This window comes from Lemur catta, chromosome 2 (assembly GCF_020740605.2).
Source record: "Lemur catta isolate mLemCat1 chromosome 2, mLemCat1.pri, whole genome shotgun sequence".
NCBI lineage: Eukaryota > Metazoa > Chordata > Mammalia > Primates > Lemuridae > Lemur > Lemur catta.
Window position 1 is genome coordinate 46,261,255 of NC_059129.1, and position 19,766 is coordinate 46,281,020.

At 54.8% G+C, this 19,766-nt stretch overlaps 1 protein-coding gene across 3 annotated transcripts in view; it reads right to left on the reverse strand.

Moving 5' to 3' along the window:
* Positions 1-19,766, reverse strand: part of CPNE5 (copine 5) — an 86,980-nt gene that overhangs the window by 28,442 nt on the left and 38,772 nt on the right. For 2 of the 3 annotated variants that reach the window (XM_045543620.1, XM_045543619.1), the window contains exons 7-11: positions 18,145-18,204; positions 16,073-16,123; positions 15,787-15,850; positions 5,747-5,850; positions 2,127-2,231 (exon numbers count right to left, since the gene is read on the reverse strand). In XM_045543620.1, the coding sequence (XP_045399576.1) occupies positions 2,127-2,231; positions 5,747-5,850; positions 15,787-15,850; positions 16,073-16,123; positions 18,145-18,204 (384 nt within the window). The remainder of the gene's footprint in view (positions 1-2,126; positions 2,232-5,746; positions 5,851-15,786; positions 15,851-16,072; positions 16,124-18,144; positions 18,205-19,766) is intronic. The other variant, XM_045543621.1, reaches the window with a different exon arrangement.

Here is a 19,766-nt window from a genome sequence, read left to right on the forward strand (position 1 = left end):
AGCCATTACGACACGCCTGGCCCCTCCATTAACACCACTGTCAGTCATGTCACAGTCTGTCTGCTCCCGGCCCTGGAGGAGGCCCGAGCTGCCAGCATCCTGGAGGGAGCGGACGCTGGGCTCTGCCTCAGAGAGGAGCCTGCTGGGCATTCCCTGCCCACCTGCCCCCGCCCCCACATACCCGCCTCCTCTGGTGGCCCAGTCGGGGGGCCAGGCCTCTGAGCCCCTCTGTCCCCGTTCACTGTCCCTGACAACACTAGGTTCTGAGGACCTGGGAGCCCCTCCAGAGATGCGGTATTGTTTGGGGTCAGCTGGGCCCCCAGCAACCTCAGGGCAGTGGCTCCAGGGGTCCCCAATTCCTTCCACCCCGTGAGACTTTAACTGCCATGCTCTGCCATCCCCTCCTCGTTTCCTCTCACCTCCTCTCCCTCACTCCATCCCAACCCTCCCTCCCAGGCCCTGCCCCCAGGAGCCCCTCCCCTAGACACTGCTGCTCCAGCCGGACTGTCCTCCTGCCCCTCACCCACTCCAGCAGCCCCAGGACCAGCTGGACATGTAACCGGGGCTGGCTGGACCGGAATGCCCATTTTTGTCCCCAGCCTTGTTCTGCACGTTATTTAGCTAAGATCCATGTGCACATCTGAGCTCCCTGAAGACGGAGGTGCGCCATGCTCCCCTGTATGCTGCACAGCCAGCGGCACAGTGCTGGGCACAGGGCAGGTGCCCAGTGACCACCGTGGAACAGATCGTAGCTTCTCCGTCCCAGCCAAGAGGCAGGAAAAGGGGCCACCTCACGTCTCAGACTGGCAGTCTGAGGGTTCCCTTGGAAGGAAACGGGGGTGACTGGAGGTCACCCATCTACTCATCTCCCCTATAGCCTGTCACTGGGAGCAGGCTCCCCGGGCGCCCCAGGGTGTCTGTTCTGATGCCCCAGTGCTCCTGTCGGAGCGGCCAGCACAGGCCCAGCTTCCTCAGGGCTGCCCATGGCCCTGTCCCTGAGCCCCCGGCAGCTCACCCAGCAGAGCTGCAGCAATTGCCAGGAAGCCGGATGGGTTGCCGTGACTTCACACAGACCAACACGGCTGCACAGCTCCCATCTCACACGGCCCCCGTCTCTCCCAGCACATACACAGTGTGTAATTACATGTTTCTCTGTGTGATTATTGGATTAATGTCCGCCTCCCCTACTGGCACGTAAACGCCACAAGGTTGGGCGAAGGGTGCAGATCGCGAGTTTGTTCCCTGCCGACTTCCCAGAGTCTAGCGCAGTGCCTGGCACACAACAGGGATTCAACAAGCATCTATGAACAAAACGCCGAGTTTGGTATTTCCTGCGTACTAGAGCCTCCTCGTGTAGGCTGTGTCATGTGAGCATCAAAGCAGCCCTCTGAGGCAGGAAGGTGCTTTAACACCCATTTGACAGGTAAGGAAACCAAGGGTCAGACAAGTCAAAGCTCACCCAGGGTGACAGTGCTTTTTAGTTACAAAGCCAGGATTAGAAACCAGGTATCTGGTATCTTTGCTCAACAATCTACACGCTAATGACGACGATGATGATGATGATAGCTCACACGTAGTAAGAGTAGGCTCTTTGCACCCACCCTCCACCTCATGGACGGCAACTCGGCTGGTGGGAATATCCCTGGGATCCCAACTCCCCAGAGGCCACTGGCTGGGAGTTGGGGCTCGTGGGGATTGGCTGCCTCTGCTGCCTCAGCCCCCCGCCCCCACCAGCTGCCATCTGCCCCTGCACCGGGAGCAACGGAAAGACAAGCTGCTGCACTCCACGCCTGGGCACCCCGACACCCATCTGGTTTCCCTGGAATCCCAGGTACGCCCACCCCCTCAGCCTTGGGAGTTTCCCACCATCGGGGATGCCAGGGAGGAAAGAGGGGGGCAGGGTGGGGAGGGCCGTGCGGCTGCGAAGAGGCAGATGCTGCCCCATGTGGTGGGGGAGGCGGGGAGGCTCACCAAGCCCCCCCTGCGAGGGGCACCCGCTGCACAACTCCAGGAGGCCCCGCTCGCGCGGATGGTACCGACTGCGTCTATGTGGACAGGGCCTCCCTCGCCCTGCGTGGGGAGGGCACGGGTGTGGAAGGCAAGTACAGGACGTCTCCCCATCTCACCGATCATAGTCCCCGTTGCAGAGGGCCCGCACGGGGATGGAGAAGGTCTGCCAGACAGGGTTCAGGGTGTTCTTCACCACCTCGGTCTTGTGGCAGATGGTGAACCTGGTGAAGAGGCGAGAGGGAAAGGCTGTCAATGGCAAGCCCAAGGCAGGCAGAGCCGGGGTCACAGAGTAGGCAGCTGGGTGACATCCCTGCTCATCGGACGGTAACAACTATGGCTTCCAAAGGGGACAAGCTGCCCGTCGCTAGCAATGCTGCAGAAAGGGCTCTGGTACCAGGGGGACACCTGCACAGCAGGGACGGTCCTGGGGTGTCAGGAGACCTGGATTCTAGCCCCTGCCCTGGGGCCAGCTCTCTGTGTGACCCTGAGCAAGCTCTTCCCCCTCTCAGCCTCCACTGCCTCACCTGTAAACCCTGGAGTCAGCCTCTACCACGGATTCTTCATCTGAGACCGTGGAAGGATGTGTGGATACACTTTAGGGGGCTGTGAACCCCTGAAACTGTAGGTGAAATTGGCTGCATGAGTTGCGTGTGCCTCAGTTCCCCGAGCCTAGAGCATTCTCTGCCCCGTGTCCAGGACTTCAAGGTTCACCCCCTCACGACCTTCAGATCAAATGTCATCTCCATGAAACCTCCCCTGACTATCGTATCTGAAATGCACAACCCGCTGGTCCCCTGACTCTCACATCTCCTAGTCTCCGTCCATACTTTTTTTCCATTTATCATCATTTGACATTTTGACAGTCTATGTTTCTCCTTATTTATTCTGCTTATGATCAGTCACTAAAACGTAGTTCCGTAAGAGCAAGGATTTTGTCCATCACTGGCATATCCCTAGAGCCTAGATCAGCGCCTGGCACTTAGCAGGTATTCAGTGATTTTGTTTACATAAACCAATGAATAAATGTGTTCCTCAGGGAGAGTTCCCACAGCTTTCACTGGCATTTCGATCCAGTGAAATTAAAGCCCCTGGCTTAGACGATCTCAAAGACCCTCTCAGCTTTTCCAGGCTGAGTCGGTGAACCTGCTTTGCAAACGAAGAGTACAGCATTGGTTTGTCCCAGCCGGGCCCCCATCCAGCGTCCTGCCTACTCCCGATGCCTCGCCTGGGCAGCCCCATCCTGGAAGCCAGGCCTGCCACACGGATGGGCAGCGGGAGCAGGGCTGGGCTGGGGCAGGGGCCTCGGTCTGCGATTTCCCCGCATCCGCCCAGTACAGCCTGGCTTGGAAAGGTCACCGAGTGAGTGCCTGGGCCCCGCCCATGCCCACACAGCCGATGCCATTTCTTCTCTGGCAATTTTCAAGTCAAAATGTCATTCCTGTCACCATGGCTCAGCGTTTCTCTTCTCTGCTCCTTCCCGCCCACCCACTGGAGTATGGAGATGCATGTGGGAGACCTCCCCACACGCCCCAGAGCTGCTGGCGAGGACAGGAACAGGGATGGGGCAGGAGGGGCAGCTGCCCGTGCCGGGGCAGGAAGAGGAGGCTGGGGCGGCTGGCCGGAGGGATACCAGGAGCAGGGCCGGGTGGTGGAGGGAGGGAGGATCGTACTGCACAGGAGCTGTGCCGGGCGCCCCAGCTCTCGAACCCCTGACTTCTCCCTCTCTCTCCTCGCCCTTGACAGCCAAGCTTCCAGACCAGGTCTTCTAGGCTGATAGGCGCAACTCTAGGAGCATGGTGGCTGCTCCCTTTCCTTGGTCTCCTTGCGTGGCTGGTGTGACAGTTCACTCTCCTGGTTCCCTCACTGACCTTCTTCCTGTCCTCCTAAACCTTCCATTCTTCTCTCTCGGACCCTCGGTGACCACGCTGTTCTCACTGGTTCAACCTGTGCCCCTTGGCAGGTGCCTGCACACCAGCCCAGCTCTTTGGGGGGGTACGGATCAGTTTCTCCAGTGCCCGTGGGGACGCCCTGGAGAGCTCCAGCCCATGTGTCAACTGGAACTTGCCCCCAAACAAACTCCCATCGCCTCCCCGGCTGACCAGCTCTTTTGCCAGCGCTCTGGGTTTCCGTGGCTCCGCTGCAAGAGAAGGGACTAGGACTTCCAGCCCCACCCAAGTGCTGCCCAGTGAGGTCCTCACGCTGTCCTTGTGCCCCCGTCTCCCTCCCCGTTTCCTGCCCCTGCGTCTCCACAGCACAGCTCGGTGCTCACGGCACCTCCCACCTGTTCACCGTGTCAGTCACGAGGCTCTCCCTCTCCCCGCCCCCTTCCCATCCATCCTACACATCACTCTGCCAGAATAATCTTTGGCAAACACCCTTTGCAAGGCACCCCTCTGGCTCCCCAATCCTCTCCTCCTCCTGGCTAGTCGGACGCGCCCCAGGCCCTGGCTCTGCCGCTCTGGTGGGGGCCTGTGTGGACACGAGAACACACTCAGGCCTTTTCCTCCCCCACATCGAGTCAAGTCAAAGTCAACAAGAATTATTTAAAGAAATCCTGCTGGGAGTCCTTTGGTGAGACAAAGAATCCTTTTGTCATGCAAATGATTCTACCTAATTTCCCTTGTTTTGTACGTTCAGGTTTAAAAATCAGTTTTTCTTTGAACTGAAACACACCCCCTCCCTGCCGCTCCCCTGCCCCCTCAACACACACACACACACACACACACACACACACACACACAATTTCACAGTCAGGAGGATCTGGTGAAGCCCTTGCCCTCTGGGCACACTGGCTTGGCACACATTCTCCAGCCTGTCATCCTTCCTGCGCCCCCGCCCCCACCCCACCGACCCATTTTCTTCCTCTCTGTCAAAATCCGCTTCCAAGTCCCCTTCTGGGCAGCGTTTCTCTGATTAGCCCCCCTGCCCCACCGCTTCCTCCCCCTGCAGAATCCCAGCCTTTAAGTGGCCACCGCCTCCCACAACTGCGATGCCCAAAGAGCCGCGGGGACCCCTTAATACGACTGCTTCATTTGGTGGATGAGAAAACAGGCCCAGAGAGGGGGCATGACTTGCCCCGGGTCACACAGCAGTCGGTAGGGAGGACCCAGGTCCCCAGGTCTTCCCTCCAAATCTCTCTGTATATGTTGCTGACCTACATTTGCCAATGTGTTGTGTATGTTTCCGTCACGTGGGTGATTCTGGATTAGGGGAAGAGAGAAGGACACAGGGGCTTCAGAGGCTGGAGCTGTGAATGAAGCCTATGGCAGCGTAGAGGGCAGGCGGGGGAAGGTCCAGACTGGCCGTGCGCACTATGCAGTAGTCGGGGACATGACAGTGTTCAGAGGGCTGTGGACAGAGGGGACTGGGCTGGGGGACAGGGGCTGATTTGTGAAGAATGAAGGGCCCCGTGGAGGATGGGTCCCTCAGTACCACCCTAGCCTTGTTTTTGCCCACTCCCCCCACCCTTGACATACCCAGCACCCACCACTCAGTACCGTTGCTGAGACCCCCAGAATGACACTGCCAGCATATGGGGCTGCCCCTAGCCCCACTGGCCCCATCTAGGTGGCTAGGGCGCTACCCGGAAGCCCCGGACTGCAGCCCTAGCCCTTGCCCTCTCTGGAGCAGGAGATGGGCCCGAGCCACCCTGCCTGGCAGGTCACCACAACCCGTCCATCCCCACCCCAGATGGGGACAAGAAGGCGCAGTGCGCACGTGTTGCCCGGAAACTCACGTTCCGTCCTCGTTGCTTCTGTAGAACACCAAGAAGGGGTCGGATTTCCCAAAGAAATCTTTCTTGTCCAGCTTGTTGGCACAGAACTGCATGGTGGCGACATCCTGGTGGGAGGGAGGGAGAAGGGGGTGTGAGGCAGGACAAGGGTGGAAACAGCCCCAGGCCCTGGCAAACGCGGGGTTCCAGGCACCACCCTGGTCAGGAAGGGCAGTGCCCCACATTTGCCCAGCACCGACAAGTGCCAGGCTCTGGACTAACACTTTGGAGGGTCCCATTTTATCCTCAAACAGCCCCACCCAGCAGGTCTAGCAGACCTGTTGGGTGAACAAGGTAGATTCCCGAGTTGTCCCAGTTTGAATCCTAGCTCTGCCACTTTCTAGTTGTGTGACCTCGGGCAAGTAAGGAACCTCTCGGAGCCTCAGTTTCCCCTCTGTACTACGGGGCTGACTATATTAATAGTATACCACTCTTAGGGTTGTCATGAGACTAAATGACATCAAGGGTGTGACATGCTCAGCAGGGTACAGGCATGTAGCAACTTACAAGCATGTAGCTTCCTTGTGAACATTAACACACATGATTTCACTGCAGTTTTACTGAGTGGCTCAGAAAGCTGAGCTTGACTTATTTCCCCAAAGCCCTGGTTCTGTCCGCACTGCCTCACTCCCACTCATGTTTGTGTGGTCCCTAGAGGAAGTCCCGGGCAAGCACCACTTTCACAGCCACCAACTCACGACAGGCCCTCCCGATGCTTTAAGGTAGAGACGGGGCGGGGCGCTGTGGCCCATTTTACCGCTAAGAGGCCAGAGCCTCAGCGCAGGGAGAAGCTCCCAAGTTCCCCAAGCAGTGCCTGGCTTCCGACTCCCCAGACCTGTTCCCTGCCCAGCTGTCTACACACACCGCCCCCCCCAAGAGCTCAAAGAAGGTGTCCGGGCCCTAGTGACGATTGCTGGACCTCTCCCCTCACGTGGCTCCAGGCCCTCAGCTTGCTGGGCCAACAGGGCACTGGGCAGAGACACCCGAGTCCTCTCCCCCCAGCCCAGAGTGGCCTCTGCAATTTGGAAGCTCTGCATCCCGACAAATCAGCTGCAAACTGGCTGCAGCTCTGCCCTGTAGACCCTGGGGCCTGCCAAGCTCGTGAGGGACAGGGCCTGTGGGGAAGCCACTCAGCTCCCTCACACCACCCCCTTGCTCGTGGGGGGTGTCTAGAGATCAGTGACATACGGCCCAGTGAGGACCCAAATGGTGGCAGAGATGAATATGTAACCTCTCAGGAGGCTGACGGATGACACAGTCCAAAGGCTCAGAGGTGGGTTATGGTGGGACGATGGGTAGGAACCTGGGTGCTGGAGCCAGGCTGCCTGCTTCAGCCCCAGCCTCATGAGCTGTGTGACGTGGGGCAAGTTTCATGCCTTCTCTGTGCTCAGCTTCCTCGTCTGTAAAATAGGTGTAATGGCAGTGCCCACCTCACTGCCTTGTGAGGATAAAACAAAAAAATATATAAAAATAGGAGTACAGGCTGGGCGGGGGGCTCACGCCTGTAATCCTAGCAATCTGGGAGGCTGAGACGGGAGGATTTCTTGAACTCAGGAGTTCAAGACCAGTCTGAGCAAGAGCGAGACCCCATCTCTACTAAAAATAGAAAAATGAGCCGGGCATGGCAGGGCATGCCTGTAGTCACAGCTACTCGGGAGGCTGAGGCCAGAGGACCGCTTGGGCCCAGGAGTTTGAGGTTACAGTGAGCTATGATGATGCCATTGCACTCTAGCTGGGGTGACAGTGCAAAACCTTGTCTCAAAAAAAAAAAAATAGGAGTACAGCACTGAGAACAGTGTATGGCACACACTAAGTGCTGTGTGCATGTGAGCCATCATTATTATTAGTAGTAGTAGTAGCATTATCATTTGAACACCTCTCCCCAACCCCACTCACACTGGGTGTGGCCTCTGTCCTTGTCCTACCTCCATCACCTCACATGTCACTCAAGCTCTGAGCCTCAGTTTCCTCATCTGAAGTGACGTGCTGAATGGGATGACCACCACAGTCCTTTTAAAGCCGGACAGTTTAAGATTTGGTGTGGAAGTCACACAGAGAACCCTGGGGCAGGACAGCAGCTGGGGACACTGCAGCCAGTCCTTGTCAGGGGTGCTGGCACTCCTGGAAAGCCAGGGTCGTTCTAGCCTCCCCACCACATGGCTCAGGTGTAATCACAGTGACCTCTCACATATCTGGAGACCAACCATGTGACGCTCTCACCTGGATGAACACAGGTGAGCCACATGTGACATGTTCAGCGTGCATCGGTTGACGATAAAATACATACGCTTGAAACAACCGAAACAGATGACACAAAATCCACAAGCAAAAGCTCTTATTTTTGCCTCCTAGAAAAACCCTTCAGAACCCTGTAAGATCAGGAAGGGAGTAGAAACACTAGAATAATATAAATGCAAGAACTTGATAGACCATCACGACTTCCAGGGCTACGCCGTGCTCTGCTGAGAGGGCTACTGTCCGTGCAGCGCCTGGCAGGAAGAACAGAACACAGGAGCCCGGGACCACCTGGCTGGAATCCCAGCTCCGCCACCTGCCCGCCGAGCAGCTTAGGGTAAGCCACTTAGCCCCTCTGAGGCTTGGTAAAATGGGATAGTGATGCCCCCTTGGGAGCCTGTTGGGGAAGACCAAAGGAGATGATGTGTGTTCAGTTCAGTTCCACGGTGCCTAACATAGGGCAGGAGCTAACACTTGCAGAGTGCCACCTACTCCTTGAGCCGTATGAAACTGCCAATAATCAACTGCTGTTTGCCTACGAAAATGCCAATATATCAATAATATGGTTGTACATAATATGTGCTAGGCACTATTTTTATATCGATTAATTCACTTAACCCTATCAACAACCCTATGAGGTAGGGACTGCTATCATTCCTATTTTAAAGACGAGGACCGAGGCACAGAGAGGTTAGCACCCTTGCTTGAAGCCACACAGCTAGTAAGAAGAGCTGGGACTGGAACAAGACAGTCTGGCTCCAAAGATTAATAACTGAGATTCCAAATGATGACCTCCAATCATCAAGATAAGTTTAATTATGTTCTGTTTGCCTCAGTTTGAGAAGTCAGAGAAGTGTGAAATCCATTTCAGAAAGGCCTCTGTGCAAACTGGTTCAAATTAAATAAAAAGAAAAACAGACCGATTCTGAAATTCAGCTAACTGGAAAAATCCACCAGTGTGCAACACCTCAGTCCCCACTGATGGCAGATAAGTGAGGTGTGGCTGGGGCTGGGGACTTATTTTGTGGCTCAGCCTGATCTTCCCCCCAACATAACCTAGACCCAGGAACATTTGCCAAAAGCCCGCTGTGATCATCTGCATTGTTGTGCCATTGTAGAATCCATGGAGGACAAGACAGACCTTCAGAGAAATTTCTAGGCTGTCACCAAGGCAAGCTTCCTCCCTAATGGGTACCTGTGCCATAGGGAAGTCCTTGAGCCAAGGACTGAGTAACTGTCGGGGCCTGCGCTTTGGAAGGTGGTCCCGAGCTACGCTGACAGTCCCAGGAACCAGGCTTCCACTGCTCCCCCTCAAATGTGGGTCAGTGACAGGACCAATCCCTCCATATATGCAGTAAGAGGCCGGGGAAAGTGCAACAAGATGACGGGTCCCAGAGGACAGCAGAGCGGCAGATTCTGGCTGAGGGTCAGAGGGTCTGATGGCCTCAGCCTGAGGGTGGGGCTCTCTGAGCACATGCAATGCTGTTCCCAAACCGGAAGCATCGCTGGAATCGACTGCGGAGAAGATAAAGCAGCTCCTGCAATATATAATTTCCTGCAATTTCTGCCTTTCACCCTATCTTTTAAAAAAACATATTAAGTTCTAAAACAGCAGGATTGCCTCAATTTGCATCTCTCTGCATGCCAATGGGGCGGCTCGGAGACTACAGCAAACAGCCTTGCTCTCCAGGGGGGTCTGGCCTGCTCTAGCACCTTAGCCCTCCCTGCCCCAGGAGAGGGCGATGGGGGTCAGAGGGCAGGCCCTGCGGTCCGCAGGTGGGCTGTAGGCTGGGGACAGGCCGGCAACACCCAGGAGGGGAGAACGGAAAGCCTGAAAGCCGCCTGGGTCTTGCTGACAGCCCCCAGGATCAGGACAAGAATGAGGTGAGTGCAAAATTTAAGGGGCACCCAAAATCTCAGTAATCAAAGAATATTTTTAATGTGATATTTTAGAAAATTGAAATCAATGCAAAAATCTATAATAAACAAAATATCAAAATTTTTAATAAAGACATTTTACAAATGAAGCAACTGAAGCACAGAGAAGGTAAGTCACTTGCCCAGGGTCACACAGCTGGTAAGCAATGGCATTTGGTCTGTTAAGCACCCACACACTGTGCCCTAAGAAACACTTTTAAACAGATGGTGAGACCATGGTGACACTGTCTTCTCCTCAAAATTTGATGGATTTTCCAAATTTCCTAGAATTAGTACATTGTCCTTTTTTTTTTTTTTTTTTTTTTTTGAGACAGTCTTGCTCTGTCACCCCTGGTAGAGTGCAGTGGCATCATCATAGCTCACAGCAACCTCAAACTCCTGGGCTCAGGCGATCCTCCAGCCTCAGCCTCCTAAGTAGCTGGGACTATGGTGCACCATGATGCCCGGCTATTTTTGGTAGAGACAGGTCTCACTCTTGCTCAGGCTGGTCTCGAACTCCTGAGCTCAAATGATCCTCCCACCTCGGCCTCCCAGAGTGCTAGGATTACAGGCGTGAGCCACCGCGCCCGGCCAGTACATCGTATTTTTAAGTCAGAAAAAAAGAAGACATCAACTAAAAAGAAAAGAAGTCATTAGCTACAACTCTGAAGTTCAGCACTCCAGCAGGAGGACACACAACCTGGAGCTGGGGGTGACTCCGTGAGTAGGGACTTCTGGGAGAAGGAGGCCGGAGCCCAGGCTCCCTGGGATGAGACTGCAGAAGCAGGAGACCTGGGACTCAGCAAAGACCCCACAGGCAAGCGTTTACTTAAACACAGATGGGCACAGAAGTTGGTCTGGGAGACTGGGCCTGTCTTTATGTACTAACTATAATAACCACGTTGAGGTCAAGCTGGCATTTCATTGTTGTCTTAATGACCAACTTCCCAAACAATCCAATCAGTGGTGCATCTGTTGATTTGGTCATTCAGAAGCTGAAAACCCCAGATTGACCATTTTCCTCCCACTCATTGAGCCTGTGTGTCTGGGATACTAACCAAAATCCATCAACTAAAGTTCAAAAAAAAAAAACCTCAGAACAATTTGGATATGAGGATGTTCACTGCAGTATTGTTTACACTGTTTCCTATAAAAGAATAGGCTTCAATAAATTATGGCCCACCTATATAATACACAATATGCAGTTATTGAATACATGTTTTCTAAAAATATCTAATGACATGTGACAATGCAGCCTATAAAACTAGATCCCACGTTATCCCAGTTATAAGAAAAAATTATATACATGTATAATCAGGAAAAAAGCCTTGGAGGAAACACATCAAAATGTCAACAACAATGACTATCTCTGGGTGATTTTTCTATTCCATTTATATTTTTATGGAGTTTTTTGGCTCTCCCTGAAGCTTGTCTTTAGAACAGTAAAAGTTTCAACTTTGTCAGGATTCAAGGCTGCTAAGCTCCCCTGCAACAAGGTCCCACACAAGCTGGCCCCCACTTCCACCATCCCTATCTATACCGTTATCATCCATCTCTCTTCCCTACCCCAGGGACTTTGCACAGGCTGTTCTCTGCCTGGACCAGTCTTCCCCAGGTAGCTGCTTGGGCGCATTCTCTCACCAGTATGTGTGTGTATGTGTGTGAGTATTTTATATATATATACACACACACACACACATCATATAGTATCCATGAATCTTCCTTCAGGGTAATAAAGAGTGTTATAAAATGTTTGTTATAAAAAGAGGCAGTGGGTCGGCAGGGTTGAGGGCCACTGCTGTATTGGAATTGCCGGTTGGCATTTCCAACTCTCACACTAAATTAGAAACTCCGGGAGAACAGGGGCTGCATCAAAGCATATTTGTTGAATGGAAATGAATGAACACATGAGCAGGCTGGTGAGACCCATGGGGTGGGAAGGGACCCACGGGGTGGGAAGGGCCCCAGGGACAGCTGCAGCGAGAAGCCAGGCACGCCCCTTCACCACCACCACTCGGACTGGGCTGCCCGGGTGTGTGGAGGGACCTGACCGGGAAGTCCTGAGGACGTGTCACCCTGAGCCAGGAAGTCCTGACCCCAAAGCAAGGCAGGTGTGGGAGCCCGGCAGGTCTAGGCGAAGCCAAGGCGCTGCCCATTCTGCATCAGCAACCACCCCTACCTCTGCCCGGAAGCCCAGTCTTCGCTGCCCAAAGCCAGCCTGCCTGCCAAAGGCCATTGAGCCCCGCAAGGACCGCAAGCTCCCTGACTGTACGTGAGGGCACGTGGCTCCATGGGTGAGGGAAAGACTCCCCGCGGAGTAGGAGTCCCGGCCTGGGCTAGAACGCCAACAGTCTTAGGCAGGGCCACTTCGCTTCTCTGCATCTGTAGAACAGGGTCACTCACACCTATCCAGCCCCAGCCCCGTGGCGAGAATCAAACAAGACTATAAACCAGAGAGCCTTGGTAAACTAAAGACTATGCAAACACTGGTTAGTATTAGACACAATAACAATAATTTTACTGCTGGGCTGAGTTAAACCTTTGGTGATTCAGAGGCCCTTTGGGAGCCTAACTTCATCATCATCAACTTCAAGTACCATTCAGTAGTATTTGGGTCAAATTCTGATTGTGGCATTTAAATTCCAGACAAGCAAGGCTTTTCTATAACCTATCGAAGTGCGCTGGCGACACTCCGGAGTCCACTCTAATCCTTTGCTGGTCCCCGCCCGCCCACGCCCTCGCGGCGGATAAAGGGAGGGTTTGTCTACTTCTGCAGAATGCATTCATCTGAGCAGGAAGCCCTGCTCTGGTGAAAAGCCAGCTCTCAGGCTCCACCCTCCTCCTTTGATCCTCCCACTGAATGCTGAGCTGGGAAGACAGAAGCAAAGCTGTTCAGATGTAATTATTTTAGTTCAGCCAGATGCTGGGAATTAGTCTCTTTTCCTTGCAAGTATTCTAGGGAAAGGCAGAACTCAGCCAAAGATGCCCAGAAGAAAAGGCGCTGACAATCTCAGGAGGAAGGGAGGGAGCCCCCACACACCCCCATCCTCCCCAGCCCCTGACACACACCCCTGGCGCTGGAACAGCAAATCAAGGAAACTGCTGCCCCCCTGGGTGCAGGAGACGGGAGGAGCAGGGAAGGCGAGGAAGAGGGAGGGGCCCAATAGGCATTAAAAGAAGACCATTTACCAAGCCCTGGAATGCTAGGCCGGCAGCAGCAGCCGGCATTGTCGGAGCTGCAGAATTTCCAAGGCACCTTCACTTGTTTTACCTTATTTAATTATAAACCAGGGAGGAAGTCACCCGCTGGGCTAGAAGCTTGGGGGAAAACTGAATTTAGGCTTCAAGGAATTCAGATTCAACTGTTCCTAGGCACCTGTTAAACACACTCACCTTCACCATCTCCCCTAGTCCTCACAGCAACCTATCAGCTCCAAAATCCAGGGGGAAACTGAGGCTCCGGGAGCGTAAACAGAAGCTTTGTTCTACCCGTCAACTGAGTTCTCCCCCCTGTGTGAACTGCGGCGGACTCAGGTGTGGGAGTTTCACCGCTGCCCGCTGCTAAGCATTCTGTCCCAGACCCCGACAGATCCTCAGAGAGCACCTGCCGTGCACCGAGCCCCCTGCTGGTGTGCACACCGGCGGCTTTATCCCCGGCGTCAAGCTCCTTCAGACCCACTGCCGTGAACGGACAAGTGGCGCCACCAGGATGAGCAGTCGCGTATCAATTTCTCTGGTCATCTCTCTACCGCCTGGACCCTCAATTCTGCGCGTTACTCTCCCACTGCGAGCCCTCGGAGGCAGAGTTCGTGACACCGCAGCCTGGTGGTTAAAGACCTTGGCTCTAGAACCAAACTGCCTGGGTTCAGATCTCTTCTACTCAGTGGCTATGTGACTTTGGGCAGGTCGCTTAACCTCTCTGTGCTTCAGTTTCCTCACATGTCAAGGTGAGCAAATTAATGAGGACCGTAACACATCACACTATGTATTGCGCTAACTTTTATAATGCATCAGATAAATATAATGCATCATATAAATGAGTCAATACACGTAAGCCACTTAGCACAGTGTGTGGCCCAGAATAATAGCTCCATTACTGTTGGCTAACACTGTCAGACCTCTATCCTAGCAGTTCTCAAAGTGTGGACCGGGAATGCTAAGGGGTCCATAACTATTTTCATAATAATGCTCAGAGTTTTCTGGAGGTTGCCTGATAGTGACATCACAGCAGATTGACTGAAGCAGGTATGAGACTCGGTGTCTTCTATTTTTTTTTTTTTTTGAGACAGAGTCTCGCTCTGTTGCCTGGGCTAGAGTGCCGTGGTGTCAGCCTAGCTCACAGCAACCTCAAACTCCTGGGCTCAAGCAATCCTACTGCCTCAGCCTCCCGAGTAGCTGGGACTACAGGCATGTGCCACCATGCCCAGCTAATTTCTTATATATATATTTTTAGTTGGCCAGATAATTTCTTTCTATTTTTTTTTAGTAGAGATGGGGGTCTCGCTCTTGCTCAGGCTGGTCTCGAACTCCTGACCTCGAGCGATCCTCCCACCTCGGCCTCCCAGAGTGCCAAGATTACAGGCGTGAGCCACCGCGCCCGGCCTTCAGCGTATTCTATTCAGCAGATTTTAAAGAGATTGGCAAAAGTGTAAAGCAAGGCCACTCTTCTCACTAAATGATTTTTGTGAGTTATAGTTTTTTTTCAAAAATACGTTATTTACGGTAACCCATAATGGGTTCAACTATTGTTATTTTTAAATGAATTAATATATAAATTTTAAAAACTTTCTGTTTACATTTCTAACATGGTAAATATTGACAGACAGCTGATGTGACGGTAGCACCGACTTCCCAGGACGGTCAGAGAATCTCACTTCTCCTCCTCCTCCCCCCCCAGCCGTAGGACACTGTGCTGCCAGGCTAGCCCAGGCTTTGTCTGGGCACAAGCTCTGGCCCTCCCTGCTTCTGTCCCAGCCTCCTCCTCTTGCCCCCAGGGCCCCGCCCTTCCTACCTGTGGTTCCTAATCAACCTAAGAGGCACTCAAGCCTGGTGGTTTGGGGGATGAGCCTGGATTTTAGATCAGGTTGACCTGGATTAGAACTGTGATTCTGCTGCTTATTATCCTTTGAACAGGTGACTTTGCCTCTCTGAGCCTCAATTTCCTCATCTGTAAAATGGGAGTAACATTTTAGTACCTGCCTCCTAGCATTATTGTGAGGAGTGGTGATAACTTATGTAAAATGTCCATTACCTGACTAATAATAACTCTCACCATTATATTTTATCCGTATTATTAGCCTTGAGGCCCCACGAGCCCCTTCTTGGTGTGCTCAGCTGCCCCGTCAGCTGTCCCCATCTCCTGCTTCCCCACAGTCCCCCAGAAGAAGCGAAACCAAGGGCTGCCTGGGAGACTTACACACACACACTCCTCCCTCAACCCCACGCAGGGCGTTGTCACCTACTCCAGAGATAAAAGTGAAAAATGACAGCTAAATGTCAAGCGTCCAGGCTCCCTAAAAGGCCCCTCTGCTGCCAGTGTTGGTGCCAAGGCAGTCTTGGCTCAAGGACATGGGCGTGCTGGCTGAGATGGGGACTGGAGGGAGCCCAGGCTCTGGCTCTGCTCTGCCACTGACTGGGCCAGTTCCTTCCCCTCTCTGGGCCTCAGTCTGCCCGGCTGTAAAAAGGGAAGACACCTTCCAGCTCCAATGTTATAGAAGTCTCTGACAGTCAGGTCAGGATCAGGAGCCCTGGGTACCCTCTGTTCCCTCCGGGGACACACAGGGTCCTGGGCCAGCCCGCCCTGTCACTGCCCACCCTCGCCAGGTCCTGTCCAGGAGTCCCTCCGCACTCACCCTACAGTTGCTGAGCTCCTCAGCGGACAGGATGATGGTGCCACATTTCTTCCCGGGGACACCACTGGGAGAGGAGAAGATGAAAGAATGGAAAGCCAGACAAAGACAGAGACACAAACCTCCATGGTGCCTGCATCCGCCCCTCCCTGTCCCCCCCTTCCCTCCCCGCCAGCACATCTGCCCCCTAGTGCTCTGCTTCCTGGGGCCAGGCCCCACCCCCTGCTCCCACCGGGAAGGGCAGCGTCTGCAGTGAAAGTCCTAGAATCGGAAAAGCATCCAGACTCACCCAGAGGCTTCCAGACCAGTGGTTCTCAAACTTTCCATCCAAAGACCACTTCTGTGGGCAAAAGACCTCGTGGGCTAGCCACCCCACCTTGCACCCAGCTGACCCCCAGAGTCCCGGAACATTCCAGCTCTGAGCCAGTCTGATTCATCATGGGAGGGAGAGCAGCAAGAAGGGGGAAGGCAGGAGGGCTGGCAGACCCTTGGTGGCAGCTTGCCTGGGCTCTCTCCCATGGCTACCTCCCCTTGAACTCCTTGGCTGGGGTCTCCCTGGGGGTGAGAGAGCCTAGCCAACCATGTGGCTCCTCGGGGAGGTGCAACCAGGGCAAGGCCCAAGAAGTCCGTCTGCCCCAGAAAATACCCTCAGAAGGGCAGGATCCCAGGGTGGGGCTCCACCCAGGGGACCTGCGCCACCTCTTCCCCCGGTCAGGTGGGAACCCCTCCCCCTGGCACCAGCCCACTCTGATGTTTAGGACTAAGCTGGGGGGATCCCAGTGTAGCCAGGGGCCACTGGGAGGGAGAGGAAAACGTCAGGTTGTCCAGCAGCTGTATGACTGTGGGCTCATTACTGCACCTCTCTGAGCCTCAGTTTCCTCACCTATAAAAGGAGTGTGAGTGTAGCATTATTTTACTAACCAACATGCACACAGGGTGCCTGGCGCAGGGAAGGCCTTCAGTGAGCATCGTTTTCCTCCCTGCACCCTTTGCTGCAAAATCGTGCAAAGCTGGTACAATCCAGCCTGCAGCTGTCTGTGGAGCACACTTTGAGAACCACTGATGGAGCTCTTCCCAGAGCCAGCTCCGAGAGCGAGAGCTCTCAGACAGAGGAGGCAGGGGAGGGAGGGGGCGGCCCTGGGGGGCTGCAGAGACAGCCCAGATCTCTCCAAATCAGGTGGGCAGAACAGGGGCCACATCTGGGGTGGCACTGCCTGCCAGCTTGTCCCCCCAGACTCGGGCCGCTGACTGAGTGCCCCAAGCCCTTCCCCACCCCCTGGTCTGGTCCGCTATGGTAGTAAAGACATGATTTGTTTGCCCGGGGAGCTAGAATCCACCTCCGCCCCCTGCTTCTCCATCTGTTCCTCTCTTTGCCTCTGAGTCCTTCTTCTATTTCCGATCTCGCTTCCCTCCTCTCCAGCCCCAACCTGCTCCACCTGCTTGGCCTCCCTCCCTCCCTCCCTGTCTCTCTCTGACTCCTGCCCGTCCACGTTCACCTGCTGCATCTCTACCTTCCTATGTCGTGTCCACATTCTCCCCGTCCCCTGGAGGCCCTTCCTTGTGTGCAGCTGGTCAGGTGGCCACTCCAGCTGTGCCACCCCACCTCCTGGGAGCCCTCAGGGAAGCCAGCGAGCTCTGCTTACCCCTCTGAAATGCCCTTCTGCCAGGCCCCTCAGGGCTGGTCCTCCGGCCAGCTGCCCCCTGCCCTGCCCCCCCAGCGGCATGAGAAAGAAGCCAGGCCAGGGGCTCCCCAACAGGGAGGGAAGGAGGGGGGGGGGGAGGCTCTGCATGGGGCCAGCCAAGACCCATGGCCAAGCGTGGGGTGCGAGGATGGCCCACTGCAGCCGGTGAGCAAATGCAAAAAGGGGCGACTCAGCTGGATCCACTCTGCCATGAGGGGGAGGCTGGCATCCAGCAGTGCAGACATGGAGGGGAGCAGGGCTGAGGAGAGGAGGGGAGGAAAGGGAGAGAGAAAGGGGTGGGGGTGGGAGTGGAGGAAACCAGGCCAGGGAGAGAGGAAGGGAGTGGAGAGTGCCCACCCCGCTGATTCCCAGGGAACAGCCCCTACCTCTAAGCCCCACCCTGCTCCCTGGAGTCTTGCCAGCCACAGGGGCTTGGATGCTCAAGCTCTAGCCTGGGTGGGGGAGGGGCCAGCTGCAGGGTGGGGGGCCTCTGTCCAGGTCCAAAGTGCCTGGGTCCCTAAGGGAGGGACCCCCAGAGGGATCCAGGACCCCCAGTGCCCCCCTAACCAGAGCTGAATTCACAGCGATGGGAGCAGGGACGGGGCCCAGACTCAGAGGCTTTTTGCAGAGCTGGGTGAACGTCTGAGGACTCCAAGGCCAGAGATGTCTGGTGACCTACCCGTTGGACACAGCTGGCATGGGTTTGCCCGTCCTGGAATTCAGGCTGAAGGCGCCTATCCTGTGGAGAGAGGAAGAGAGAGCACGCCATCAGCCGATACCCCATCCACAGAGGCCGGAGCACTTGGCACCAGATTCTTGGAGGTAAGTTTCTGTTCTGAAGGCCCTTAACACAGGACCAAAAGCCACAGGCCAGGGAAGGACAGGTCTTTTTCTGGACAAGTTACTCTACTTGAATGGTTCTCAAAGTGGGGTGTGTGACTAGCAGCATCAGCATCCCCGGGGGATGTGTCAGAAATGTACATTCTCAGGCCCCGTCCAGCACCCACTAGATGGGAGCCTCTAGGGAGCGCAGCCCAGTGAGTTGTGATCTAACTGCACCCCGGGGATGCCGATGCCCGTGCAGTTTGAGAACCATCGCTCTACCTCTTCGCCCTTCAGCTGCGAAATGGGGAGATTCCTGAAAAAATCACATGAGGTCGTGGTAGGGGCTGAATTATGTTTCCCCCAAAAGTCATATGTTGATGTTTTAGCCCCCAGGACCTCAGAGTATGACTGTATTTGGAGACAGCGTGTTTAAAGAGGTCATTAAGGTAAAACGAGGCGCTGATCCAGTATGACTGGTGTGTTCTTCTAAGAAGAGATCGGGACCCAGACAGCCCAGGGGGAGAGTGTACGAAGAGGCAGGGAGGAGAAAGAAGATGGCCAACCACAAGCCGAGGAGAGAGGCCTCAGGAGAAATCAACCCTGCCAAAGCCTTCATCTTGGACTTCCAGCCTCCAGAATTGTGAGAAAATAAATTTCTGTCATTTCAGCCACTCAGTCCCTGGTATTTGCTACAACAGCCCTAGCAAACTAATAAGGATTTCATAGGCGAAACACTGACCCTCGGGTCTGGCCCAGAACGGACGCCAGTAAACAGGAGCTGTTCGCAGGGTTTGGGCAGGAGGACAACTAAGCTTGGCCACGGGAAACCTGCCGTGGCAGTGAAAGGTCCACCTCGCCACCCACGTCCCCGTCAACCTCTACGTTTTAGATCTCGCTTGTCCTTTAAGGCTTAGCTCAAAAGCCATCTCCCACAGGAAGTATTCCTTAATCCCCATCCCCAGAAGATGTGCCCCTCCACCAAAGGGGGACTGGGTGACAGCAGGCAGGAAACAGACCCAAATGACTAGTGGGCTTTTGACCCAGGCAGGTGGGAGCCGAGAAGCGGAGACACACCCACTGCTGGGGCATCTCCAGCCTGGAAATCCAGGGAGAGCCACGGCGGGGCTGAGGGGCGAGGGGCGGGGGGCGGGGGGCAGGGGGTGGGGGTGCGGGGTGGGCGCGGGAGGGGCTGTGGTGAAAATCAAATGCCACTGAGTGTGCGATACTCAGCACGTGGTTAACACTGAAACAGGCAAAGGGGGCAGATGTTCCCGCTCCCCCCACTCTCACTCTCGTGAGCCCCTTCCACACTGGAGAGAGAATAGAAACTTGGAAATCCAAATTGTTAGGGGTATGTCCAGGGAGGGAGGGGCCTGGAAGATCTGAGTGTAAATTCTGTACTCTCTTTTTGAAAAGGCCCCCAAATTCTATGAGCTTCAGAGCCCTCCAATGTGGGTGTCCCCCCCCCGCCCCGGT